General features: G+C 45.5%; 1 protein-coding gene and 1 long non-coding RNA gene across 2 annotated transcripts; both read right to left on the bottom strand.

Moving 5' to 3' along the window:
- Nucleotides 1-208: 208 nt before the first annotated feature.
- Nucleotides 209-24,558, bottom strand: SCPEP1 (serine carboxypeptidase 1). The gene is made up of 13 exons (XM_079965553.1): nucleotides 24,412-24,558; nucleotides 18,947-19,092; nucleotides 17,857-17,946; nucleotides 16,253-16,412; nucleotides 14,435-14,505; nucleotides 13,679-13,751; nucleotides 13,501-13,538; nucleotides 12,258-12,386; nucleotides 11,021-11,114; nucleotides 10,353-10,466; nucleotides 7,254-7,391; nucleotides 3,955-4,118; nucleotides 209-1,729 (listed from the first exon to the last, which is right to left on the bottom strand). The coding sequence occupies exons 1-13, from the start codon at nucleotides 24,467-24,469 to the stop codon at nucleotides 1,664-1,666; spliced, it is 1,341 nt and encodes a 446-aa protein (XP_079821679.1). The 5' UTR covers nucleotides 24,470-24,558; the 3' UTR covers nucleotides 209-1,663.
- Nucleotides 7,780-8,441, bottom strand: LOC307210177. Its single transcript, XR_013835905.1, has 2 exons — nucleotides 8,124-8,441; nucleotides 7,780-8,052 (listed from the first exon to the last, which is right to left on the bottom strand). It is a non-coding gene; the product is annotated as an uncharacterized lncRNA (long non-coding RNA).
- Nucleotides 24,559-27,187: the final 2,629 nt, after the last annotated feature.

Here is a 27,187-nt window from a genome sequence, read left to right as displayed (position 1 = left end):
GGCATCAGGGCATACACAAAGCCTAGGCCACCACAACAGGCAGACTGAGAACGACGGAAGCTCTGTTTTAGTAAACAAAGGTGGGCATCTAAACCTTAACATATATGTTAATGGACTATGGAGAAGTATTCACCGGAAACATATAATTGTCTCTAAGTGTTTGTTTTGAAGAGCGCTGCAGGCAGAGTTCATATGCATCATGCAAATGTGGCTTCCATCCATTTATTATTTATTCAGAGTCATCAGAAAGACATGCATTACATAAATAAGCAACATGGGTTTCTATTTCCAATATCCGGCATATTTGAACAAGACACAGCGCTCTCCTCCTGGACAAATGTTCGAGAGATGTATTGCAATTTGATCTTGGAATGCTGCTATATCGACTTCTGAACTCAAGGCAGGGGGGGGCGCACGACGGGACAGCCACGAGAGGATAAGGCAAAGCAGCATCTGGCAAAACCTTTTCCTTCATCTTCCCATTTCACGGAGCAACAAAGGTCCAGAGATCTGCATACCCACTTTGGGAGTTTTTGGCTGAGGGCCTTGTTTCTTTCAAGGAGGGATTGTAAACAGCAAAAACGAAAATAGCCTAGCAACTAGTCCTCATTAAGGTGGCAGCAGCTGCCCTTACTGCCAGCTGCCCAATTTAACAAGAAAACGTGAAGCACAGGAAAGATTACCTACCAAAAAAACCCCACACCACCATTACAATGTTGTGCTGGGTTTTTAAACAACAGGTTGAGTTACTGCTCAGATCGTTTCCATTGGGTCAAGTTCAAGTGCGGAAAATGGGCAGGAGTGCAAGGGTTAAGCGCTGCCCTGTTCCCTTGCTGGTCCCTCTGCCCAAGACTGTAGCCTCAATCACATCAACAGTGAAAAACAGGGGCGCTGATGCTGCAATCGCTGTGGCCTGTTTCCCCACGGCCATGTTTCAGACCTTTGTGCCATAGATCAAGCTTCAGGAGGTTGCAAAAGGGAGACTGGTATCTTTGGGAGTTTAAAGCTAGGGCTGCAAGCCCAGACTGCCTGCGTAACAGTGCTTTTCTGAATGCGTATATATAAAAAGATAGTCACCTTAAAATTAGATGCAATAAAATTTCCCTATCATAGTTTGCATTTCCCCATCCCCACCCGACACATTTTACAAGCCTGTGCACTTTGGTGCCACGTGGCCTTTTGTCTCCGGGGTCTACCAAACAGCCCCACCCAGCCTGACTACAAAGTTGCTCCTAACCCTAGCCTTGTTTTGTGTTTTCTACATACAAGGTTGTCCTGAGTCATTCACAGCAAATGCTGTGGTTTAATAGAAGGGCCTCTGCTTTTCACTCATCCTCCGGGGGCACGGCAAACCTCAGTTGATCCTAAGCTCTTGCCCATTTTAAGGGGCAACAGTGCAGAAAGCCGATGTTCAGTGAAGTACTTTATCGTACCGAAGGTCAGTGGGGGTACTGCGGAGACAGAGGCAATGGTTTCAGAGGAGTGTGAAAGGCAATGCTTAAAAAAAATAAAATGCCTTGCATAGCATAGCATATCATATAGGGAAAAGACTCAACCGCCCTGAAGAGCTACTGTCCCGCCGGCAAGTTCCGTGTGCAATGAGAACATTCCAACAGCATGATGCGCTCTTGTGGGAAAGCCAAGCCAGCTGGCCCCAGTTCTCTTAGCGGCATTGGCGGGTCACCATTTTAACCATTTTCAGCGCCATATCTCCTTGGTCAGCTGGTACCTGTTAAGGAGAGGAACGTGATCTTTACTCTTTTTCCATTATTACGTTTTTATTCCATCTTTTCTCCAGAGAGCTCGTACACAAACACACGTCTTCCTGTCTCCATTTAATCCTTGCATCAGCAGCATGAAGGAGGTTAGGCTGAGAGAAGATAGGCTTCACGGCTGAGTGGGGATTTGAACCCTAGTCTCCTACGTCCAAGCACAGTGGTACCTCGGAAGTCATCGGAATCTGTTCCGGAAGTCCGTTTGACTTCCAAAATGTTCTGAAACCAAGGCATGGCTTCCGATTTGCAGGAAGCTCCTGCAGCCAATCGGAAGCCACGTCGGATGTTCGGGTTCCAAAGAACATTCACAAACTGGAACACTAGACTTCCGGGTTTGTGGTGTTCAGGAGCCCAAAAGTTCAACTTGCAAGGCGTTTGGGAACCAAGGTACGACTGTAATAGCCTTTTATAATGTGGCTGGGGTTTTTTGGGGTTGGTTTTATTTTTATTTTATCTTGTGAACTACCCTGAGACCTGTGGGTATAGGGCGGTCTACAAACTATTATTATAATAATAATAATTCAGGACTCTAACTATCACATCATGTTGGCATGCGTCGACTGCTATTAACTATTTTATTATTTGTCTGTCACTATGCCTTTTTAATGTTTTTATTATGGATGTTCTGTAACATGTTTCAAATGTTGTACACTGCCCCAGGATCTTTTGATAAAGAGTGGTATGAAAACTGAATAAATAATAAATAGTGATGATAGAAGCAGCTAGAGAGAATGTCACAGGTAGCTACAGCTAATGATTAGTCATTTAGAAAAGAAAAGGGGGGGCAAACTCCAGCTATAATATTGTTCATCTCAGGGTTTGTTATCATTTAAAGACAGTGATCCAGAGATGCCAGGGTAAGGCTCCCCTCCCCTCCACACACAGTATTTTTTGGCGTAGGTAAAGAACTGTAACAGAAATCTGAGGCCTACTGATTTCAAGCGCAACCCAGCAAAACCTTTAACCTTGTAGAGATGATGGGATCGAAAAATTCCCAAGAAACAAAGGCCAGTGCACTCTCATCATATCACTATCATCTAATGAAAGGTCTCAACTTATGGGAGCCTGCCATCTTGAATAAATTATCCAATCATCATTGTGCCCGCTCCACACTTCCACACTGTAAGAATCAGAACTGTAGCGACCACTGCGACATGATGAGATTTGTCTCTTGCTGGCAGTTGGTGATTTCAGGATTTTCCCTAACTACCTACAGGGTTTAGTCATTTTGACATAGCCCCTTAAGGACGAAGCAGTTGTGTTTGCTTCCCTTTCGCTTTCATCCTTTGTAGTTCTTATTCAGGCCCAGGCAGGTACCAGAAGAATAAAGGGCCCCTGGACGGTTAAGGCCAGTCAAAAGCGATTATGGGGTTGCGGCCCTCATCTCACTTTCAGGCTGAGGGAACCGGCGTTTGTCCACAGACAGCTTTCCGGGTCATGTGGCCAGCATGACTAAACCACTTCTTGAGCAACGGGACACCGTGACGGAAACCAGAACACATGGAAATGCTGTTTACCTTCCCGCTGCAGCCATACCTATTTATCTACTTGTACTGGTCTGCTTTCGAACTGCTAGGTTGGCAGGAGCTGGGACAGAGCAATGGGAGCTCACCCCATCACAGGGATTTGAACCGCCGACCTTCCAATCGGCAAGCGCAAGAGGCTCAGTGGTTTAGACCACAGCACCACCTGCATACCAGAAGTAGCCTAGCCTTGGCTCGATAATAAACAGCCCCCAACCCTATTTCGAGTGCCTTTTTGTAGAACTGTTATGACTATCAGCCTGGTCACATATAACCCATTGGTTTTTATATATTTCTCTCTCTTAAACACACAAGCCTGAAGCAAGATACTTGGCAGTTTAAAAGCTTCTAGCAGTATTTTATAGAACCAGCTGGACCAATAAAAGGTTTCAACTCAATTGTTCCGTGTTCCTTGTTCTGTGAAATATTAAGACGGCTATTATAATTATTTCCTTTGGCACCTTGCATGGGAGCGTAAGTGAAGATTCTCCATACTGTGCTAAATCCCTGCTCTCCGAGTCATTGCACCCAAAAATGATGAACTGCCACAAAGTAACTCCTTGAAAAGACTGCAACAGAAGCATCCAATTAAAAAGAAATCAAGTCTTCTTTATATTCCATTTTGTTTCTTTCCCAAGGCATACAAGTTAACTTACCATGTGCCCAGCTTTCAGAATCCAGAAAAAGTCCAGGTTTTCATAGGACTTATGGAAAGCGGCCGTCGCTGTAGATTCTGAGCCTACATATAAAGGCTTCCATCTTTGCGCAGTAAACTTTTTCAGCATGGGCCACTTCAGTTTCCGCAGCCACGCTTCCTGCCCTAAACAGATAATTGAGGGGGGGAGAGAAAATGCTAATGTAAGAAAGAGGTGTGCTGTTTTGCCAGACATCACACTCCACACAAAAAATGGTGGAGGTAGCGGGAAATGTCCTTTTTGGGTTTTGCTATCTGTTTTAGAAGACCCTGGAATACCACACTTTCCCCCCAGCACTGCAATAATCAATATACAGTGGCACTGCAATAATCAATATACAGTGGTACCTCTGGTTACGTACCTAATTTGTTCTGGAGGTCTGTTCTTAACCTGAAACTGTTCTTAACCCGAAGCACCGCTTTAGCTAATGGGGCCTCCCGCTGCTGCTGTGCTGCTGCTGCCCGATTTCTGTTCTCATCCTGAAGCAAAGTTCTTAACCCGAGGTACTATTTCTGGGTTGGCGGAGTCCGTAACCTGAAGCGTATGTAACCTGAGGTACCACTGTAATCAATTTAAAGGAACAACAAAGAGCTCTGCTGCCCATAGGATGCCTGAAAGGGGGTAAAGTTAAAGGACCCCTGGACGGTTAAGTCCAGTCAAAGGCGACTATGGGGTTGTGGCGCTCATCTCACTTTCAGGTCGAGGGAGCCGAGTTTGCCTATGCCTGGCATAGAAACTTGTTTTTCATTTAACCCTGCGGCATACATCTTTGCTCATCCCTTAGTACAGGTATAGGCAAACTCGGCTCTTCAGATGTTTTTGTACTACAACTCCCATCATCCCTAGCTAACAGGACCAGTGGTCAGGGATGATGGGAACTGTAGTCTCAAAACATCTGGCGGGCCGAGTTTGCCTATGCCTGGTCTTGACAATGGGTGGATCTACACACAGGGGGGTGGGAACCACTATAAATAAGTCAGAAATTAGATTATAACAAAATATTTTTAAAACCCTATGGAAAAGGGCGTATAAAAAAATTCCTGCTCTCTGGCACCATCTGGTGCTGCATGTTTACAGCACATTCAAATCACTGTTTCTTTCCTAATGTAGCCGAGTCCAATATCTTAGGAAGGCAAGCCAGAATTGTTAAGAAACTGTAGTTTGGGATTGGACATTACAAACTGCATTCTCCTCTTTGTGGCTGTACTGGGTGAGAGAGGACAGAGCACTCGTGCAGGAAACACTATCGATTGGTGTAGTGATCAGGTGGGATTGCTATGAGGAATTATAACAAATATAGAGTAAGCCATCTGTGTCAGCAATGAAAGCATTGCGTAGACTGGGTTTAAACCATTTTGATATGATTCTTGATCAATCTACACCTCTGCATCCCTGTTCCATTGCTCTTTCTTGACCAGTCACATACACTGCCAGTTGCTTCGCCAGGCAGGCATCCTGGGTCATCAAAGACAGTGGGCAGCTTCTTTGAAGTAGTCTTTCTGACATGTTAATCCCAGGATGTTAATCTTAGGGCCAGGAAACAGATCTCACATGAAGGTCATAATGATCGCTGTCCTCCTGGCCATCCTTCTTATCATGTATATTGCTTGTTTATCACCTTGGGGTTGCCAAATGCTCTCCTTTGTAGTTCTGTTTTGTTTAGCCCAGAAATATGTGTGCTTAATTAGTTTTGGTACTTTAACTTTTCCCCACGTGGGGCTTGTTGAAATGCCCAGAAGAAATCTGATTGGTTCTTATGAACACTTTGTAAAAAGTTCTTTTGTGAATAAAACGACCTGGGCCAGGGGCTGGAGACAGACAGACACTATTATATGCACCCTTCCCAGAGTCTTGCTGGTTCAAGCCTCTCTGTGTATTCTTATTAATCAGAGTTCAATCCTTCCTTTACTTTGTGAACGCCTCAGATTGGCACTGAATCCAAGCCAGAATGAGGAACCAAGGGGAGGAATATTGAAATAGAGTGACTCGACTGGCAACAGGATGGAGACGTTACAAAAAGGTGGGTTGCCAACTGCCCGAGGAGAACCATGACACTATCAGGGAATCATTTAAGACATTTATAAGCCACTGGCGTGTGCACACCGAATATGCCTGTGACTTCTATAGTCATCGCCTCTCGTCTTCACCCTGTCTTTCCTGATACTAACAATTATAGTTTCTGGAACCGCCTACAAAATTACTTTTCTAAATTAGCTGCTGTGGATTCACCTCTTCCTGGCAGATTGTTTGCATCTTAAATGCAAACCTGAGCCAGCAAGCTTGTTCCCAGTCAGCTGTCCACAAACCATGTTGCCTTAGGTGTAAAGAGATAACGACATAAAAGTGGATATTTGAATACAGTGGATGCGAATGTGATCCGTGCGGGATGCATGTTCACAACCCGCATCTGCGCACGAACGGGTTGCAATTCAGCATTTCTGCACATGCGCAAAGCGCGATTTAGTGCTTCTGCACATGCGCGACTGCCAAAACCCAGAAGTAACCCATTCCGGTACTTCCAGGTTTCGGTGGTCCATAACCCGAGAAAACACAACGTGAAGCGTCTGTAACCTGAGGTATGACTGTATAGGTTTTGTACATTTTGCAGAAGTTCTTGTTTTAGCCTAGGACAAGACAACCTGGTTCATAATCCAAATATTTGGGCAGGCATTCAAGCATGCTTCCAGAAGCCTGAGTTCTCGTGGCTACAAGTTAATCTGTGTTCTCAGGGCATTGATCATATTGCCTTGTGATGAAACAGGCCCTGAAAGCCAGTCAGTTGTGCATATTTTCAACTGCACACTGCAAGAACTGAACCTGCAATCAGCATTGCACATGTTTGCAGCTCCTCGTATGCTGGGTTGATAAACAGTTGCAGAAGGTGGGAGGAAGCAAATATTACGGTAAGTTTCTAGATCTTATAGCTTTGAAAACATTGGAGTAACGACTGGTGAAGTCTCAGAATGGGGCACAGCAAATATTCAAACTCCTAAGCAAGCAAGTTTAACACTTACACCAAGGTTTTCCAAACGTGGGTCTCCAGCTGTTTTTGGACTACAACTCCCATCATCCCTAGCTAGCAAGACCAGTGGTCAGGGATGGTGGGAATTGTAGTCTGAAAACAAAGTGGGAAACGCTGCTATATAATATCACGACTGTGAGACGCAAATGGGATTTCAAAAATGCGACGCCTTGCCTATATCGTCATCCTCCCTATCTCTAATGACCCCTGACCCTTGCGCCCCCAGAAATATCCTTACCTATGGTAGAAACGATGAGATCCAACTGCCCATTGTAGACAGTAACGTTGACGTTGGCTGCCAGTAAGTCGTCTACGATATCTATTACATTCTTCATGAAGTCTTCAGCCATATTCGCAAACACGTCTTTTGACTGGCCTGGAAGAATGATGACAAAAACATTAAGAGACAGGGGCAAGGAAAGGAAATATAATCAGTGTGGCTTTTCCACTCATGGGGCCAGGCCCTGAGTTATCCGAGTCAGTATGCTATACTGCTAAGGAGAAGTAGAACATTTTGTGAGTTGGAGAAGAAATCAGAACATCCAATGGCATGCACTTTCTTTAAGAAACAACAGTCGACCGCCTTCCATTTTTTCTGTGCAAATAAAACTGCGTATCAACTCCAACAATGAATTTGCATTTTTTTAAAAATAGAAGTGCGAATTTTAAAGTCTTCATGTATATACGCTCTTCTCATTAAACCGAGAAAAGTAATTGAGAAGAATATACTTCCACATGCTCTCTTAAAACTAAACCAGCCTGCCAAGACAGACAGAGTTTTCCACCAAGATTCACAACTGCCATCAGGTCAGAATAATTTAGACTCAAAGGCTTGCGTCCAACTAAGTACTACTCAGAGTAAACCCATTGACATCAATGCAGCTAAGTTACGTCCAATAATTTCAATGAGTCTACTCCAGGGGTCAGCAAACTTTTTCAGCAGGGGGCCGGTCAACCGTCCCTCAGACCTTGTGGGGGGCCGGAATATATTTTGAAAAGGAAAAAAAATGAACGAATTCCTATGCCCCACAAATAACCTAGAGATGCATTTTAAATACAAGCACACATTCTACTCATGTAAAAACACCAGGCAGGCCCCACAAATAACCCAGAGATGCATTTTAAATAAAAGGACACATTCGACTCATGTAAAAACATGCTGATTCCCAGACCATCTGTGGGCCGGATTTAGAAGGCGATTGGGCCGAATCCGGCCCCCGGGCCTTAGTTTACCTACCCATGGTCTACAGTGGTACCTCAGGTTAAGTACTTAATTTGTTCCGGAGGTCTATTCTTAACCTGCAACTGCTCTTAACCTGAAGCACCACTTTAGCTAATGGGGCTTCCTGCTGCCACCGTGCCGCCGGAGCACAATTTCTGTTCTCATCCTGAAGCAAAGTTCTTAACCTGAAGCACTATTTCTGGGTTAGCGGAGTCTGTAACCTGAAGTGTATGTAACCTGAGGTACCATTGTACTCCAATTATGACTAAGATTAGATGCAACCCACAGGGTGGTAGTCCACTAAGGTTTACTCAGAGTAAGCCTACTTGAACTTAGGCATGTCCATTAAGTTTAATGGGTCTACTCTTGAGTAAAACTTAGTTGACCATCACCCATTGGTTGGGATCTTGAGTTTCCTTCTGCCCATGGAACACTCCAACTAACAGAAAGGGGAGGCAACTTTAGTGGATACATTCTTTCCCCCACTGCTCCCCACAAATCTGCTCTGGAGCACTGAGGACAAGTGGGGCTGTAGCAGGGCTGGATTTAGGTTTGATGAGGCTCTAAGCTACTGAAGATAATGGGGCCCTTTAATATAATTATAGTATTTCTATATAATACTATAGTAGCAAGTGGAGGTAAATAGGGAACTGTACTAGTAAATAATAATATAGGCCTACTAAATAAAAAGGAACGCGGGTGGCGCTGTGGGTTAAACCACAGAGCCTAGGACTTGCCGATCAGAAGGTTGGCAGTTCGAATCCCCGCAACGGGGTGAGCTCCCGTTGCTCGGTCCCTGCTCCTGCCAACCTAGCAGTTCGAAAGCACGTCAAAGTGCAAGTAGATAAATAAGTACCGCTCTGGCGGGAAGGTAAACGGCGTTTCTGTGTGCTGCTCTGGTTCGCCAGAAGCGGCTTAGTCATGCTGGCCACATGACCCGGAAGCTGTATGCTGGCTCCCTCGGCCAATAAAGCGAGATGAGTGCTGCAACCCCAGAGTCAGCCATGACTGGACCTAATGGACCCTTTACCTTTACCAAATAATAAAGATGAATATTTTTCTAAAGTAATTTTATAATGGGATCAAAATAAACAAATTATGTATTCCATGAAACCAATCAGGAGGCATAAGACTCATACCCTTAGTCTATGCTGCCTGGTCATCAGTCTACAAGCACGCTTTAATATTAGATAACAGGTACAACAGCTTGGCCGACACTCAACTGTGCTGCACTGCAGTCTGCCATGCAACCAATCCAGGCAGAATGTAGGCACCCTATATATAGAAATGAGCAAACCAGTGATATTTTAGGGAGCAGGCTAGCAGGCAGGGCCCATGACTTACATCATAGGAGCCTACACAACACAAAAACACTTGTTGTGTATAGATTTGATTTTATTTGATTTTTATCTTATATTTTGGAAATGTACATCCAGTTGTTTCCCCTTTAATTTTTTTTGGGGGTGCCCCAAGAGAGCTATAGCTTGTTTAACTTATACATAAATCTGGCACTGGGCTGCTTTGGTTGGAAGCCACTACTGCTCTTCGAACAGATGGGATCTTCCACTGGATTGCAATTTCTTTCTTTGCACAGTGGTACCTCTGGTTACCAACTTAATTCGTTCCGGAGGTCCGTTCTTAAGCTGAAACCATTCTCAATCTGAGGCACCACTTTAGCTAATGGGGCCTCCTGCTGCCGACGCACAATTTCTGTTTTCATCTTGAGGTAAAGTTCTTAACTCGAGGTACTACTTCCGGGTTAGCGGAGTCTGTAACCTGAAGTGTTTGTAACCCGAGGTACCACTGTAGAAGGTAACTCAAGAATCCAGTTCAAAAAGTGGAAGAGTTATAGGGAAACAGACTGGAAATGCTCTATCACATGCATAGGCAAACTCGGCCCTCCAGATGTTTTGAGACTACAACTCCCATCATCCCTGACCACTGTTAGCTAGGGATGATGGGAGTTGTAGTCCCAAAACATCTGGAGGGCCGAGTTTGGCTATCCCTGCTCTATCAAAAGGACCACCCCCTCATTTTTCCAGAGATCAGAGTATACAAATTACCGCTTATGTTACTAGAAAATTTTCAGCTTTATTCCAGAAGTTATGGCCCTACCTCCCCACTTGACATGGTCTGGAATTATTTTCAGCTTCTTCCTGATGGGCCCGTTCATCAAATCACTTAGCTTGTCCTTACTTTGATGTTGTACATGACGCTGGAAGAGTTTCACTTATGGAAAGAGAAGGGAAGAGAAATAGAGAAAGGCTTTCATTGGAGACTGCATGAGCCAGTTCATCTGGAAAGATGACGCATATTAATTATAGAGCCTAAATCCTTGCCCTTCAGTTGCAAGAACTGCAGGGCGATTTCTAGCAGGCCAAAAATTAAAAAACCAACAAAACAAAAACAGTCTACAATAGCTGGGGGAAAATCAGACAGTGTGAGATGGCAATAAAACTTCCCATGAGTGGCAGCAGAATCAAAACTAATAGCTAAAAGACAAATTAAAAAGTCATGGCTTGGCACCAAGTCATGCAATTCAGTGCTAGGAAAGATTCCCCAGGAGAAATATTTCCTTTCCTTGGTCATATGACCTGTCTAGTCATATGACCCAGTGCAGCATCCAAGGCCATAAATGAGGCCTTGCGTGGAAAAACATGGAAATTCCCAAATCCTATGGCTGCCACCAAATGTGATGGTTGGAGGAAATGTGCCTGGGGCACAAAGATATTTCTGGCAATGATAAACCTGCCGTCAAATAGGGCATTTCCCTCTGAACTTACACACAGGGACTGTTTCGCTTGCAATGGATGCAGCAGCTGTAGTTGAAGTAGTATCCTGAGTCAGAATGTTATAGAAATTCACACCATTCGTGTACTAGAAAAGAAAATGGAGAATGCAGTGAGGAGAGCGAGAATGAGAACTTCTCACCAGAAGACATCAGTACACCTCAGCTTTATACAGCTCTGGGTTTTCCCTCAGGACAAGTCAAAATTCAGCTTTTTGGTGGGGGAGAATGAGCTTTTTAGGGAAGGAGATTGTCCAAAAAGTTGTTGAGGGTTTTTTTTGACATACACTTCCTGGTTCTGTTTGCAAAAAAACCCCAGACATATGGCAACCCTACCACAAGTCATGAGTTGTGCCTCCCTTGCACCCAGTCATTAAACTGTCTCTGTTTCTTCAAAACTACTAACCCAGGGTTGGCAAGGCTTACCGGGCATGGGCCAGATCACTCCCACAGAGATCTTCCATGGGCCAGACCACTGCAGCGCGACGCCGGAAATCGTGTCTGCGCATGTCCGTGGCGCGGGAAGTCACTTCTGCACATGCTCAGACGCCAAAAATCGTGCCTCTGCAGAAGCAATTTTCAGCATCTGGGCTTGTGCAGAAGCGATTTCCAGCGCCACGGACATAGGTAAAGGTAAAGGGACCCCTGACCATTAGGTCCAGTCGTGGCCGACTCTGGGGTTGCGGCACTCATCTTGCTTTATTGGCCGAGGGAGCCGGCGTACAGCTTCCGGGTCATGTGGCCAGCATGACTAAGCCGCTTCTGACGAACCAGAGCAGCACACGGAAACGCCGTTTACCTTCCCACCGGAGCGGTACCTATTTATCTACTTGCACTGGCGTGCTTTCGAACTGCTAGGTTGGCAGGAGCAGGGACCGAGCAACGGGAGCTCACCCCGTTGCGGGGATTCGAACCGCCAACCTTCTGATCGGCAAGTCCTAGGCTCTGTGGTTTAACCCACAGTGCCACCCACGTCCCTCACCATGGACATGCACAGATGCAATTTCCGGCATCTGGGCATGCGCAGAAGCAATTTCCGGAGCTGCGGAAGAGAGTACCTCTGCCGCGCTGAGCTGGTTTAGTGCAGTGCGTGGGGACTCGCTGAGCGAGCGTCTCAGTTCGGCATGGCTCATGGGCCGGTTAAGCGACCCTCATGGGCCACTTCCGGCCCACGGGCCTTAGGTTGCTGACCTCTGTCTAATCTGCTCACACAAACTCCTTACAAAGCTTACCTCTTCTATGGTATCTTCGGCCTTACTCCAAAGCAATGTAGCCAGCTTGAATTGCCTTTTATTCATAGCATCAAGGACCTTTTTGGCAGCTGTGGTCACTTGTTTCAAACCTTTATCGTCAAGGTAAGACTGCAGTGCAAAATAGGGAATATGAACATACATGAAAATCATATGACAGATGTGTTGACCACCCTGCCATATGCTGTGGACAAGGTAGCTATACTTTCAAGCAGACAGTCCTCTATGAGAAAGGCGTCCTCTATTCAAAAGGATGTGTGGTCCAAGGATGGGTTAAAGATCAAGAACTATAGAAAAGAGACAGCAGGGACTCTGAAGTTGCTTATCAACACTTAGTACCCCGAGAAAGGCCAGGTACACACCAAGTCATAGTATTCTGCACTAAGGTAGGGCATATTGTGTATTTCAAAAAATTTATTCCCCCCCCCCCCAGGCGCTTGGGGGCCGGCAGCGGGGAGAAGCGCTCTTCTCCCCACCGCCCGCCTGCAGACCAGGTCCGGGTACAGCAGGAAGACGCGCTGCGCCTCCCAGCTGTCCCCGGAGCTTGCGGGGCAGGCAGCGGGGAGAAGCACATGTCTCCCCGCCGTCAGCCTCCAAACCACATCGAGAGACAGTGGGATGGCGGCGTTCCGCCTCCCCGCTGTCCCCCGACCTTGTGGGGCTAGCGCTGCGGCTCTCCTGAAGCCTTGAGAGCGAGAGGGGTCGGTGCGCACCGACCCCTCTCGCTCTCCAGGCTTCAGCAAAAGCCTGCATTCGCCCCATAGGACGCACACACATTTCCCCTTCATTTTTGGAGGGGAAAAAGTGCGTCCTATAGGGCGAAAAATACGGTAATTCTTATGCAAGTCCGAATCCTCTTTTATTCGGTGTTGCCTGAAGCTCCATACATACCATACCTATAAAGCACCCCACACAAACACAAGGTATCCTGGGAATTTCAGTTTACTCATCACAGAGTTTAACAAATGACAACCTGCAGGATTATTTGGGAGGGAGGGAGAATGTGCTTTAAATGTATGGTGTGTACACAGTATAATGGGCCACCCTAGCCTCTGAGAGTACTGCAGCCCAAACAAGAGGGAGTGGCTTTTGCATTTCACATGAAAATATGACCATCTGCCTATGGAAATACAAGGATTCTGGGCTGGATGGGCCTTAGATCTGACGGTTCTCATGAAAAAGTAAAAAACAAACTGCAAAAAGCATGGATCGAGTAAACACTTACAGTGCTGTAAAGGTAAGGTCCCCAGGAAATCACAGAATCTAAAGGTTAAAAAAGAAAAATCATGAGTTTCCATGATGCAATAGACTTCCTTAACAGCCAGCTATATCCATTCCGGCTGAAAAAATCCCCCATTACAAGGATGACAGAAGAGATGTTCTCAAGACTCCCATTAACATACCTAGAGGAGAAATCCACGAATCGCCAAGTGCTACACCGAGAAAATTGCACTTTATGGTCCCAGCTTGAACAGCCTTTGAAAAAGAAAAAAAAGTCAACAAGTTTGTGTAAAATGAGATCTACACCAATACAAACAATATGTAATATTTTGAGTAGGACACCAGCAATTTGACAGTACCGCCTTCAAGAACACATGGACCTATAAACAAGGCCTGTAGATTTTGGGTGCTGTTTCAGAGCAAACAGAGAGGCAGCCAGTATAGTCGTACCTTGGTTCTCGAACAGAATCCATTCCGGAAGTCCGTTTGACTTCTGAAAACGTTTGAAAACCAAGGTGTGGCTTCCAATTGGCTGCAGGAGCTTCGTGCACTGAATGAGAACCTGCAGAACCCGCGTCGGACATTTGGGTTCCAAAAAACATTCGCAAACTGGAACTCTCACTTCCGGGTTTGTGGCGTTCAGGAGCCAAAACTTTCAAGTCACAAGGCGTTCGAGAACCAAGGTACGACTGTATTCCACGACTGGGGGCAACGGTGGCGGATGATTATTAGCTAGCACCCATGAGAAGAGGCATGTTGCTAAGGAAGAATCCAGTCTCTTTAGAGATGGGGAACCTGTGGCCCTTCAGACTCCATCAGCCACAGCCAGCATGACCAATGGTCAGAGATGAGGGAAGCTGTAGCCCAGTGACCTCTGGAGGGCCACAAGTTATTGTCTCCCCCCTGCCCGTCCTCAGGGAAAGGTTTGATCCACGTACCTTATGCAGTTCCAAAGCGACGCCAGCAGCCATTTTGCCTCCGTACGATTCTGAAAAGATGTAGAAAGGGACTTTCTACAAGAGAAATCCCATGAAAGCAGTTAAGGTTTTGAGCACCGTACATTCTATTCGCCTGCCCCTCGTCTCCAAACAGACAAAAATAAAAGTTTCGGTGTTTCCTTCCTCCCCAAACGCACCAGAAATTGAACTGTTCTGAGGAGCGAGGCCAGATTATAAAGTCTTCACTTCCATTTGCAATCATTAAGGGTAAATAGGATAGTGACCATATAAATCACTGAACAACTCCGGTATGCCCTAGAGTCAGGGATTATGGGAACTATAGGGTCCCCTCTGAGGATGTGGTTATCAGATTTTTGCCACATTCTCTTTCCAAAGATAAAACAAACTCCTCCACTATAAACTGAGTATACCAAATTGGACTGATGTGCATGAGATCTTATGTATTCCGGTTTTCACTTCTGAAAAACCAAGGACTAGAATGCCCAGAGCACCTAGTTCCTCCATTTCATTCTCGCAACAACCCAGTGAGGTACGATGGGGTCAATCACTCTCAGCCTAAGGTTACCAAATGAGTTGAGCAGGGATTTGATTTCCTCAGACTTCCTCAAACACATTGCCCGATTTGAGGAAGCGGAGAATGTGAGGCAATAAGTGCAAAAGAGCAGGAAATAAACAAAGTGTTGAGACTCTCATGCTCCCATCCCTGTACTCTACAATGGCTTTGGAAACTCTGAAACCTTTCTGGAAAGTCATTCGGCCTAGTAACTTAAAAACACAAAACTGGGATTCTAAAATGGACGTATACTTCCCCTTTTCATAGAGCGTCATTTGCAGGGTGGGGAAATTCTCAACACAAGAGGGGCATTCAGATGTCATGATAAAACGATGGCTTATTGAGACAGGAATGAACTCACATGCTCCTCGCATCTCTCCCGATTTCCAGAGTATTTCCTTTGATTCATCATAGTTCAGCATATTGTCTGAACCCTAAACTGAGATTGAGCCCAAGTATGGTTTGTTACAACAACCCACCGTCATAACCCTTGGTTTAAAGACTTGCCAATTTTTCAGATTAATGGCAGTTTGGGGTCTGGAGGAACACTAAACTGTGGTTAATCAAACTGGAAGTAAAAATACTTCCAAATTCTACCATGTAACAAATGACCTCATGTCACACACATCATGGCAGGGATGGTGGGTAGAGATAATAGTGTCATAAGTAATCGCTATAATATGTACATTTGACTTCAAAATGGCAAATGTTGGACACTCGATTCTTTTCTTTTTTTAATATTTTTTTTATTAGATTTTCCACCGTGATAACACAAACCACAAAGCAAGATGATACACAAAAACAGAAAAAAAGAAAAAAGAAGAAAGAGAAAAGGAAAAAAAGGGGGGAAAGGGGGAACAATATACAGATAAACAATAACAACAAACTTAATTCTTCACAAATCCAACCTTTTAAACATCTTGGTTGACTTCCTCAAATCTCTCCCTTCTGAGTTTCCTTGTAATTAAAAGTAACAGCTTTCCAATATCATTATTAAACTAAAACAATTTCAATTATAGTCCATCTTACTCACTTTTCTTAACATTCTAAATCCCATTTATTTAATTGTAACTTAATTTAATCCTAGGCCTATTTGTTTATTTCAAGTAATTTCTAATTTTTTATACTACATGGACACTCGATTCTAGGCTCGTGTGGCCATTCAGTGGACTACTTGCAGCTCTAGCTGTAGAAGTAACATTTCCTACCTAATATTTAAAATTATTCCATCCTTATCTGGTCACTTGCCTGGAATTCGGGCTTAGACTTGAAGAATTCTCTGAGAACCACCATCAGATCCGTGGAGACTGTGCAGAGATTTGTGGCGTACGCAAGCGTATCGTTCACATAACTGAATCCAGTGCCAACAGGGTTATCGACAAACAACAAGCTTGCTGTCTGCAGCTGCATCACCAAAAGAAAACAGAGTAAGCCTTCTCACACACAGAGAGAGAGAATAAGCAGTAGTGTGGCTAAAGATGACTTGACAACAGAGCAAAGCGTGGTTGTGCATTTAGTAAAGAAAAACCCTCCCCAAAGTTCTCAAATTTCCCTTTTCCATCAGGTTCAGATGTTTGCAACAGATAGATTCAAACTGGGCAAAACAAGGAAAATAATTTCGATGCCCCATAAGTGGACTGTTCCTCAGAGGTGTAGCTACCAGGTGTGTGTGTGTGTATGTGTGGCTAGCCAGGTTTTTTTGGCCCAGGTGAAGCCGCTAGAGAGGTGCCATTGAGGCTCCCAGCCTCTGTGTCTGTGTGTGTGTGTACGCAAATGTGTGGGGTGTGCCAAACCAGGTCTTTGACCCGGGTGAAACAAAGCCCATTTTTGCCCCTCCTGTTCTAGGTCATTGTTTTTCGACTGCATTGTTTGAGGTTTTAGAAGATGGTGTGTAAATATATATATGAAGAAAGCCATAGTACAAACTCTTTAATGCACGCTTGCAAGTTTTGACTATCGGCATAAGCAGCAACAAGCCTTTGAGGCTACCTAATTTTGTGAAACACACACACCACCACCACCACCACCACAACAACATTGACAATGACTTTTACCACCCACATAATGTACAGAAATTAAGCAAGTGAGGCTTTTTCTGGAATTATGATTCCATTTTTCATTCAGGAAGATGTTTCACCCACTGCATTTCTGCTTGTTGGGCTCGTTTAAAAGGATCATGGAGAGTTAAAACTTTCATTGTTTTGTTTTTATCACATTTTTAAAATATCATTTCCATTATTACCATCTCCAAAATCGCATTCACATTCAAATATATATTTCCACCATTAATATATTTCTTTATGACAAAACATTCAATCCCTTCCCCGATTCCTTTAATTTCCCCACCATTACTGCACATTCTTACATGTCATTTTGGTTTATTTTCTCCCTTTATTCTTCCTTTTTTATATATTATACCAATGAATTTACCTTAATCCTGCTAGCGTTTTCACTTGTTTACAGTTATTTTCCAAATAGTCTCCTTTTTATTGTTGCAAACCACTATGACACATTTCTGCGATATAGCAGTATTTAAATATTTTTACAAATAGGTGAATAAACAAAATAAGTGCCAACTCTGGTTCCAAGCTGAAAACATGCAGGAAGGATCCTAAAGCTCACATATTGTATGGGCAAAGAAAAACAGAAACGGGAAACAGAAATTGCAATATAGTATGACCAACTGCAACATGCAGAAATCATGATCTGGAACAGCCATTTGTATTAAATTCCATGGGACACTCTTTTTCCTGCTTAATCTCATAATCATGTGAGCAGGCATGGTTAACTCCTTAGACAACAACGGGTATAGGAAATGAATCTTCTAGTCACAAGCCATGATACATACCCAAGTTGTCTTTCTTGGCTTTAGATCACTATCTAAAGGGCCAATCTCTTCAAAGTTTCCGAATCCTGTTCCCGAAGCCCCCGGGCCACCCTGTAAAGCCACACAGATTAGGGGAAAAAGCAGAGAAAAACAGATTATAAACCTTTTATAGCCCTTCCCTTCTTTGTCTCCACAAAACCCCTATGAAGTAGGTCATCAGAGGTAGATGGTTTCTCCAGTGGCTGAACATGGATTGCGTTTCCTCAGCAATCACTGCAAGATGTTAAACTACAACTCCCATCATCCCTGACCATTGGCTTTGCAGACTGGCGCTGATGGGAGGTGGAGTTCTACATCAACCAGTAGAGCTGGGCGATATCTGGTTTTCAACATCATGATGTTTCACCAGCTAAAACATCACAATACAGTGGTACCTCGGGTTACAGGCACTTCAGGTTACAGACTCTGCTAACCCAGAAATAGTATCTCAGGTTAAGAACTTTCCTTCAGGGTGAGAATAGAAATCGCGCAGCAGCGGGAGGCCCCATTAGCTAAAGTGGTACCTCAGGTTAAGAACAGTTTCAGGTTAAGAACAGACCTCCAGAACGAATTAAGTTCTGAACCCAAGGTACCACTGTACACTGATCTATAACAATGTTTTAGGTAAAAGGTAAAGGATTCCTGGACAGTTAAGTCCAGTCAAAGGCAACTGCGGGGTTGTGGCGCTCATCTCTACTTTCATGCCAAGGGAGTCAGTGTTTGTCCACAGACAGCTTTCCGGGTCATGTGGCCAGCATGACTAAACCGCTTCTGGCGCAACAGAAAACCATGACGGAAACCAGAGTGCATGGAAACGCCGTTTACCTTACCGCTGCAGTGGTACCTATTTATCTATTTGCACTGGTGAGCTTTCGAACTGCTAGGTTGGCAGGAGCTGGGACAGAACAATGGGAGCTCACTCTGTCACAGGGATTTGAACTGCCAACCTTCTCATTGGCAAGCCCAAAAGGCTCAGTGGTTTAGACCACAGTACCATCCGCTGCTGACCGTCGCAGTAAACTGATAGCTTAATCTTTCTGCAAATCACACCCCATATCCTGCCCGAACTTACCTGAAGCCACATGATCAGAGGGAGCTGCGTGAAATTCTTCGCAGGGCTGTCGGCATAGTACAGCCACCAGAACATGCTGGCGTTGGGCCTGACAGTGACATACCCCCATGCCTGCTTCGGTTCTTTTGGTTCCTCTAAATACACAGCTGAAAAGGAGGAGAAAAAACACCGGTTGCTACACTTTATAGAAAGGTGGTGTATGCGCTTGACATAATAAATATGGACAGGAACCCTTCTGACTCCAATACAGTGGTACCTCACGTTAAGTACTTAATTCATTCCGGAGGTCCGTTCTTAACCTGAAATTGTTCTTAACCTGAAGCACCACTTTAGCTAATGGGGCCTCCTGCTGCTGCCGCACCGCTGGAGCACGATTTCTGTTCTTATCCTGAAGCAAAGTTCTTAACCTGAAGCACTATTTCTGGGTTAGCGGAGTCTGTAACCTGAAGTGTATGTAACCCAAGGTACCACTGTACAAAGATCAACGTTCAGCCTGTTTCAACACACAAAGCGGCTTCTTCCATCACTGTGTCAATGATTCTTGAGAAACTGCTACTTGTGCAATGAGTCAGGCTGGTATCGCACAGTGCAACTCGAATCCATAAAAGCATGCCAGATCGTCGCTGAAAAATTACTAGACACACCCTCACAAAGGATTCTTAGGCAATTCAGACAAACCACAAGCTGAGGTCAGAGTATCTGCAGAAGCCCTGAGGCCTACTCTTAGAGACGTTCAAGGCTACATTGCAAAAGGGTATTTGGTGTGATTTAAAGCAGGCATAGGCAAACTCCAGCCCTCCAGATGTTTGGGACTACAATCCCCATCATCCCTGACCACTGGTCCTGTTAGCTAGGGATGATGGGAATTGTAGTCCCAAACATCTGGAGGGCCGGAGTTTGCCTATGCAATAATTTGGGTTGTATTCCGCACAGCGCTAAGGTGAACATTCCCCGTATGGATTTCTGCTTGCGCAACAGAACAACCTCCCACTCTCCTTCAAGCCACCTAAATATATTTGGGGGGTTCCTCTGGAGTAGATTTGGGCATGGTGCAGGGGACACACAGGGAAAGGAGAAGGGGGGCAAGTCCCATTGTGCATCAGCGCAAACAACCATAACTTGGATGGGCAGTCACCTCAGTTGGCACTGGACATTTCAAGAACATTGATAGCAGAAGAGAGGGGCGGCAAAGGCAGGCTACAGCTCTTTCCGTAAAGTCTTGCGAACAGCTAGTATATTCTAGGCACAACCAATCAGGGAAAGGAGATAACTAATTGACCTTCACCCCCACAGCTGTGTACTTAACTGTCTCGCTTGGATCATATCTCAGAATTTGTCACATTACTCAGAGGCACTGGCTGTTCTGTCTACACCCCGGGAAGCTATGTATTTTTCCTCTGGCATTCCTGAGCACTGTTACTCTGGGACATACCTGAATAAATTTATGCATTTTGAAATGAAAATGGATGTGAATAAGAGGTTGCGGTCTGGTTCACACATCCAGCAGAAATGAGGTGGCGAAATGACCGTTCAAGTTCTGAAATGTTCGAAAACCAAAAACTCAGTAGCCGACAGCTAGGCCTCAGGATCTTGCACTCAGCGGAGGCCGCGTGGCATGTTCGACTTCTGAGGCATGTTCGAAAACCAAAGCATTTACTTCCATATTTACGGCGTTCGAAAACCAAAATGTTTGTCAACAGAGATGTTCAAAAACTGAGGTACTACTGTACTTCGGATTGCATGTAGGGCATTTCTGAATGCTCCACCTCTTAAGAACTCCCTAGAAGAAATCTAACACATCGGGGAGAAACGTTCTGTATGTTATCTCCCTGCTGTGCTAGCTGCACACAACATTCAGTAGTGAAGCTCTCCATTTGCAGTCAGAAGAGGCAGACCCATTTTACCATCTCATCCTAATAGATCAGGCTTCCTCAACCTTGGCCCCCAAGGTGACTTGAGACTACAATTCCCAGCATCCCTGACCACTGGTCCTGCTAGCTAGGGATCATGGGAGTTGTAGGCTAAAAACATCTGGAGGGCCAAGACTGAGGAATGAAAACACGAACCACACGCCTTCTGAATAGTTTCTATCCAAGAGCTCTGATTGCACTAAACAATGATCTCAGGGCCAGTTGTAAGAAATAGCAAGCAGTGAGTAGTAAGGAATGAGATAGGTTTTAGGTTATGCTATGCTTCTAATAGGTTGTGTTATATTCTGGATTATGTATGTTTTAATAGATTATGTCTGAATAGGATGAGAGTGTTGGAGATACGTGCAAATGTGTATGTGAATCCGGTCTTGGGTGTTTGATTTTCGTTGTTGTGTATACTGTGTATATACGGACAATGACAATAAATTTATCTAGATCTAGATCTAGATCTAGATCTAGGAAGCCATTACTGCATCAAGTGGCCTGGTGTGGAGCTGTTTCAGAAAACAGGAAGGGTTGACACATTTCAGTCTCGCCCCACTAACTGCAGCTTGATAAACACAGGCGTAGAAACCAGCTCCTAGGCAAGTTTTTGCCATGTAGGCTTCCAATAAAACCTTGATTGTCGCTCACTCCATTCCACCAATAGGATTCAGCCTTCCCCCAGAAACTGATGCCACAACAGTCAATGCAACTGCTCTGGGTGAGAGTAGCCTCCCCACCCATCTGTAGGTGTAAAGCTATGGTTGCGAATGGACTACTCCCAGAAAACTGTGCCATCTTTTTCTCACGTGGCTGTTATTAATTCTTTCAGCAGAAATTCAGCCAGAGCCAGCCATTGCTCCATCTCTATGCTGGGAATCTAATCCCCTGCTGAATGCAATTAATTGTTAAATCTAATGGTGAGGGGGTGGAAGTTTGACAAATTTAGTCCCAGAGAGTAAAAAATGTACACTGTGTGCGTTTCTATACCTTTTTATTTCCCTGTGTTCCATGGGATTTACTCCTATGAAGAATGCACAGGATGGTCACTTTGGAAACACAGGGCAAATCCTGCAAACACGCAGAACTTTCACACATACATTTATTTCTGATTTATTGACCGATTTGTAGACTGCCTTTTAAGGGGACAGTTACCTTCCTATCACTAATTGCAAAGTATAAACATGTAACGAACAACGTGGAGTTAAAAACTGGATTACTGCCCATAAAAATGAGCAAAAGTCATCAGTACAACAATGGACATGAATGAAGACTGTCACTTTAAAAAGGTCAAAGATGGGGAATGAATTCCACAATCACAGGGCCACCACCAGAACACCCTTGCTCTGCTATCCATCACTCTAATGCATGCTTCCTCAACCTCGGCCCTCCAGATGTTTTGAGACTACAATTCCCACCATCCCTGACCACTGGTCCTGCTAGCTAGGGATCATGGGAGTTGTAGTCCCAAAACATCTGGAGGGCCAAGGTTGAGGAAGCCTGTTCTAATGTCTTTTACTGTTGAGACAGATACATAGCTAATGGTCAAGGACAATAGGAGTTAAAGGTCAAAATCTGGGGTGTCACAGTTCCCCATTCATGTGTTGGCTAATGTGCTGCAGCAGGGGGCATGATGAAAACTGCCTAGTGTGGATACTCAATGCCCTTTACTTACTTTTAGGCTCCAAGTTCCCACCATCTCTGAGCTCTGGCCGTATTAGCTGGGGCTGCCAGGAGCTGGAGTCCCATAACATCTGACTGCCCCCCACAAAGACTACCCCTGCGATACTGAAAGCTACAGGGTTAGACTGCAAAAGAGGACATCGCCCCGGCACTTTTAGTTGTGGTGCACGCAAGGGGATTTCAGCTTTTCTTTCTGTAACAGGCTGCATAAATACTACAATGCGGTAAGTTTTGACCTCCTAAAATTCCTTTTCTTCCATTCAGACATTACAGATCCAGGGGCCCCATCCTCCTTTTGCATCTGCACATCCAGAGACAAGGGCTGGGTGGGCAGAGAGGATCAGGTGGAGGATAACCAACCCATCCGTTTAGGGGTTCCAACCAATGTGTTTCACTAGAGAGAGCTGCAGGGATCAGCATCTGAAGCATAGCAGAGATCACCCGGCTTGAAAGTAATCAAGGCCACCAGGCAGAAAGAGCTTCTCTGTAAAAGCAAACTCATTGTGCAATCCTATACCCAGGACTTATGTTAAGGAGGGCGGGACACGCAGCTGTTTTCCTCCTCTGTCTGGCTCTGTCTAGCACAGGGGTCAGCAAAGTTTATCTTGCCTGGGCCGGATCGGTCCTGCGGAGATCCCTCCGTGGGCTGGATCGCGTGCACCCACGATTTTAGCACAGCCCGCGAGTGGGCAACTTGGTTTGGGGGCGACTCATGGGCCAGTGAAACGACCTCCATGGGCCACTTCCGGCCCATGGGCCTTAGAAGAAGAGTTTGGATTTGATATCCCGCTTTATCACTACCCTAAGGATGCGGGTGGCGCTGTGGGTTAAACCACAGAGCCTAGGACTTGCCGATCAGAAGGTCGGCGGTTCGAATCCCCGCAACGGGGTGAGCTCCCGTTGCTCGGTCCCTGCTCCTGCCAACCTAGCAGTTCGAAAGCACGTCAAAGTGCAAGTAGATAAATAGGTATCGCTCCAGTGAGAAGGTAAACGGCGTTTCTGTGGGCTGCTCTGGTTTGCCAGAAGTGGCTTAGTTATGGTTCCCCAGATTACGAGTCTACCGCTCTTAACCATTACACCACACTGGCTGGCCCCAGGTTGCTGACCCCTGGTCTAGCAGATTTGGAATGGAATGTCTCAACAACAGTTGTTTTAAATTACTTTCTTTTGACCCCAAGTGCTCGGAAAAATCTGTCAAAATCTCTACTAAGTATTTTTATTTTCTTGATGGGGGGGCAGCTGCCCCCACCTCTGGCTACACCTATGATCCTATAACCAGAAGCAAACCCCACTGAGTCCGACAGGTATCACTCCCAGCGTACAGGACTGCAGCTGGAGGGGCAGGGGGGCGGGAGGTAACACAGAAGCAAATTCCTTAAGATATCAGCATGGGCATAGCGGGTGGGGGTGGGGAGAGCATCTGCCCTCCCCCTAAATCAAGTAAATAAATAAAAATGCTTAAGTAACTGACCATTTGCATTACAGATAATTCGGTTCTGCCTCCCCCCCTCCCCAATAAAAATAAATCCTGGCTATGCCCATGGATACCAGTGAACCCTGCTTCCAAAGAGATGTAAGTAGCTGGGAAATAATAAGTAAGCGTGCATTTTCAGTTCAGTTTAATTGCGAATAACAACAACAAATATTCATACCCCAGCCGCTCAGGGCGGCTCCCAACAGAATATTAAAAACGCGATAAAACATCAACCATTAAAAACTTCCCTAAAGAGGGTTGCCTTCGGATGTCTTCTAAAAGTCAGATAGTGGTTTGTTTTCAATCGGGCACTTCCCCTCTAGTAAGAGCTTAAAACAACACACAGGAAAAGCCATACACTCAAGCTGCAGAGGTCAGTTCCCCTTAAAACTCACCGGAGCCCAAAGTGGCCAGAGAAAACAGCGCGATCGCGTGCGGCAGTTTCAGCAACATCTCTGCTCTTGCCCGGCGATTTCCTGGCTGGCGGTCATATGACTCTGTCTGCTTGTCAGCTGTTTCTGCGCCTTTTTATTTAAGGGAGCCGGGAGGGCGGCAGAGCCGGGCAAGAGCCGCCCCCTTTCCGCCTTAGCCGGGGAAGCGCAGCCGAGGATTGATTTCCACTTGCCAGTTCCTGCAAGCCCTGCGCGTTTGCAGCGTGGGTGGGGCGAGCGTTTTGACACTCTGCGGGAAGATGGATGAGGGACACTTCGTTTCAGCGCGAGCAAGTTTGCGCGGAGGAATGCCAGCAGCACGCTGTCAAACATGCAGGTGCTTAATTACGTCGGGAGCAATTTAGTTATGCAAATGAGAGAGCTGAAGATCTGCTGGGTTTCGCACCCGATCGTGCTGCAATACCAGTTTCCTGCGTGGCTGACGCAGCTGGTTTTGCCTAATCCATTTCGCTCCTTTGCGCTCTGTTTTGTTTTGTTTTGTTTTGTTTGGTATAATTTTCATTAAGTTTTTCAGTTTTACATTTTAGAATATTCATTTAAACCACCTTAAAATTATCAATGACTTATTTTCTTTCCATGGTTCATTTTGCATGCCATAAATCCCTGCATGTTTCACATAAACTAAATCATTTGGTATTCCATTATTACATCCATCAAAACTTATTTACACAGTTGAATTTATCTTAACACTGCCAATGTTTTCAAGTGCACACAGTTTTCACCCATATATTCAATAAACATTTTCCAATCTCCTTTAAACGTATGTTCCTCTTGTTCTCTTATTCTTTATGTTAAGTCTGCAAGCTGTGTATATTCCATCAGTTTAAGTTGTTGTTCTTCTTTAGTTGGGACCTCAATCGTTTCCCATTTTTGAGCTAACAAAACACGGGCCGCAGTAGTAGCATACATAGTCTTTTCTGACCCATGGGAATTCCATCTGGATTATCCCCAACTAAAAGGACTCTGGGTTTTTTGGGAAAGTACTTTTAAACATTTTTTTTCAATTCATTATAAATTATTTCCCAATATTCTTTTGCCCTTTTACAAGTCCACCAACCTTTGCTCTCTGTTTTAATCCTCAAGAACCATTCAGTGTTTGAATCTGAAATAGTTCGGGCCATTGCTGACCCAGTCTGGTTAGAGCATGGTGCTGATAATGCCAAGGTTGCAGGTTCGATCCCTGTGTGGGAAAGCTGCATATTCCTGCATTGCAGGTGGTTGGGCTAGAAGATGATCCTCATTCAACTCTACAATTCTATTATTCTATTTTGCGGGCGTGTTATAAGTGTGGTTTGGCGCCCTGGCAGCATGAACACTTTCTTGCGGCTGGAATATGGCCCAGGTGGGGTTGGCCAAAAGGGGGTTGGACTGGATGACCCTTGTGGTCCAACTCTATAGCTCTAGGAAAAAGGGACGTGGGTGGCGCTGTGGTCTAAACCACTGAGCCTCTTGGGCTTGCCAATCAGAAGGCTGGAGGTTCGAATTTGCGCAACGGGCTGAGCTCCTGTCGCTCTGTCCAAGCTCCTGCCAACCTAGCAGTTCGAAAGCACACCAGTGCAAGTACCGTATTTTTCGCCCCATAGGACACACCGGCCCATAGGACGCACCTAGTTTTTTTGGGGGGAAATAAAGAAAAAAAATTATTTCTCCCCCAGGTGCGGGGCTGGGGCGGGGGGAAGCCTGAAGCCCCAAGCTTCTGGGTGCCGGCAAGCTCTCCGCTAGCCGTGGGAGAGCTGCGTCTCCCGTGGCTAGCGGATAGTTTCCTGAAGCCTGGAGAGCGAGAGGGGTCGGTGCACACCGACCCCCCTTGCTCTCCAGGCTTCAGCAAAAGCCTGCATTCGCCCCATAGGACGCATACACATTTCCCCTTCATTTTTGGAGGTGAAAAAGTGTGTCCTATAGGGCGAAAAATACGGTAGATAAATAGGTACCACTATGGCGGGAAGGTAAATGGCGTTTCCGTGCGCTCTGGTTTCCGTCACGGTTTTCTGTTGCACCAGAAGCGGTTTAGTCATGCTGGCCACATGACCCAGAAAGCTGTCTGTGGACAAACGCCAACTCCTTTGGCCTGAAAGTGAGATGAGCACCGCCCACAACCCCATAGTCACCTTTGACTTGACTTAACTGTCCAGGGGTCCTTTACCTTTACAGTTCCCCTAGTGGTTTGACTTCACCCCCAGAGGCGCGCTCCATTGTTTCCCGAGACAGACACTTATGCCAACCTAAGTCTAGAAAGCAGGAGTGGCTGCTCTGTGGCCCTACAGATGTTGTGGGACTTCAACTCCCATAAGCCCCAGCTGAAACAACACCTGGAGGCAGTGGCGTAGCGTGGGGGGTGCAGGGGGGGCTGGCCGCACTGGCGCAATATCTGGGGGGGGGCGCGCTCGCACTCGCACTCGCAGCTCTCTGCCCCTACCTGGCTCACTCACTCTCCATGGGTTAGGGGGCGCAAATTACTTGCCTTGCCCCGGGTGCTGACAACCCACGCTACACCACTGCCTGGAGGGCTGTAGGTGTGTGCCCTCCCCATAGCAAAGATCAATCTACTGATGTCAAGACTACTTTAAAAAGGCATTGAAGGGGGGGAGGGGATGAGCACTCTAGACACAGCACTTGTCCCAGAAATTCGAATGTGCCACTAATTTTTTTTCTTTTTTTAAAGTGTTGTTTGAGAAAAGAAGGCCCATATCTCTCTGCCTGCGATTAAGGAGTTCTGTTT

This window comes from Podarcis cretensis (assembly GCF_951804945.1).
Source record: "Podarcis cretensis genome assembly, chromosome: 2".
Classification (NCBI taxonomy): domain Eukaryota; kingdom Metazoa; phylum Chordata; class Lepidosauria; order Squamata; family Lacertidae; genus Podarcis; species Podarcis cretensis.
The sequence above is the reverse complement of the archived record's forward strand: the minus strand, read 5'-3'. Positions and strand labels throughout refer to the sequence as shown.